The sequence below is a fragment of the Otolemur garnettii genome, unplaced genomic scaffold, assembly GCF_000181295.1.
Source record: "Otolemur garnettii isolate 467f Iridium unplaced genomic scaffold, OtoGar3 scaffold00132, whole genome shotgun sequence".
Classification (NCBI taxonomy): Eukaryota; Metazoa; Chordata; class Mammalia; order Primates; family Galagidae; genus Otolemur; species Otolemur garnettii.
The window spans coordinates 1,808,763-1,810,407 of NW_003852527.1; the positions used below are offsets into that span (position 1 = coordinate 1,808,763).

General features: G+C 37.0%; 1 protein-coding gene across 1 annotated transcript in view; it reads left to right on the top strand.

Annotated features, from left to right (window-relative positions):
• The window catches only part of USP45 (ubiquitin specific peptidase 45), a 75,666-nt gene that overhangs the window by 67,123 nt on the left and 6,898 nt on the right, over window positions 1-1,645 (top strand). Inside the window, exon 15 of the mRNA XM_023518227.1 lies at window positions 754-840. Coding sequence (XP_023373995.1) covers window positions 754-840 — 87 coding nt within the window. The remainder of the gene's footprint in view (window positions 1-753; window positions 841-1,645) is intronic.

The window sequence follows — 1,645 nt, forward strand, 5'->3', positions numbered from 1 at the left end:
GTGTACGTGGCTGGCGCCTTAGCCGGTTGAGCTATAGGCGCTGAGCCATATGATTCAGTTTTAAATACCTTTTCATTCTAACGTCCATTTCTATTTTCAGGTCTAGTTTATTAGCTAGTTTTTTATTGCCATTACTTAATGCAAAGCATGTATTTTGAAAATTAAAAAACTAGGAAAAGTAGAGCTCATTTAAGCATATGAAAGTACATTTTGATTGATACAGTGTACAACTTTTACTGTTATCGGTAAGATGGTTTGAATGTTCAGGGGCTTTTTTTGTTGGGATGGATGCACATACTGAATTTTAGAAGTGAAAAAGAATCTGATCCATTCAAACTGTTTTCTGCCTTGACCTAGAGGACGTTACTTAGAATCAAGTTAACTGTTAACCAGTCACTTGACTCAGGTGCCTACAAAGAATACTAGGCTTCTGACTCTTTGGTTGGATGTATTTTCATGATAGCACATGTGTTAGTAGCTTAGCTTTTATCACATCGAATTTTTCCATTAGTATGAAATGCAACAGTGAAAGTAATTTTTGTTTGTGGTAAAAATTCCCATGTAAATGAGTAATCTTTATGGTAACAATTTATGAAATCTAATTTTTAACTTAGTCATTATCAATTTTATACTATTCATTAGTTACTCTTCATATATATATGAAAAACTAACTTCTAGGATTCCTCTTTTGGCTTAAGTTAACACATTGCTTTTCATTTAAGTTTGTTGCATTAAAAAATGTTTTGTTTTTAGGCTGGCCTGAGTCTTCGTAAAGTAAACAGACATGTCGATTTTCCACTTATGCTAGATTTAGCACCATTCTGTTCTGCTACTTGTAAGGTATAGTACGTTAACACATTATTTACAAGTCAAGTATCTTAGTGTATATGATGTATTTATTAGGACATGGTTTCAGTTTTCTTTAAGCTTTTCTCTGAATGAATTTTTTAAACTTAAATTTTCACTAATAACCTTGGAACAAGCAGTGCCTGTAGCTCAGTTGACAGGGGACCAGCCACATACACCAAGGGTGGCAGGTTCAAACCTGACCCAGGCTTGCTGAGCAACAATGACAACTGCCACCAAAAAATAGCCAGCCATCGTGGCGGGCATATGTAGTCCCAGCTACTTGGGAGGAGGAGACAAGAGTATCACTTAAGCCCAAGAGTTTGAGGTTGCAGTGAGCTGTGATGCCATGGGCACTCTACCCAGGGCAACAGCTTGCAACTCTGTCTCAAAAAAGGTTAAAATAAAAAATAGGGCGGCAACTATGGCTCAGTGGGTAGGGCACTGGCCCCATATACCAAGGATGGTAGGTTCGAACCCAGCCCCGGCCAAACTGAACACAACAGAAAAGTAGCCAGATGTTGTGGTGGGCCCCTGTAGTCCCAGCTACTCGAGAGGCTAACGCAAAAGAATTGCCTAAGCCTAGGAGTTGGAGTTTGCTGTGAGTTGTGACACCACTGCACACTACTGAGGGTGACAAAGTGAAACTCTGTCTCAAAATAAATAAATAAAATTTTAAAAAATAAAAAATAACCTTGGAACAAATACATTAATAATTCCTTATAGTCAATGGCATTTTACAATTTTGAAGGAATTTTCACATGCACCAATTATCTAAAAGAATTTTTTTTTTTTTTTT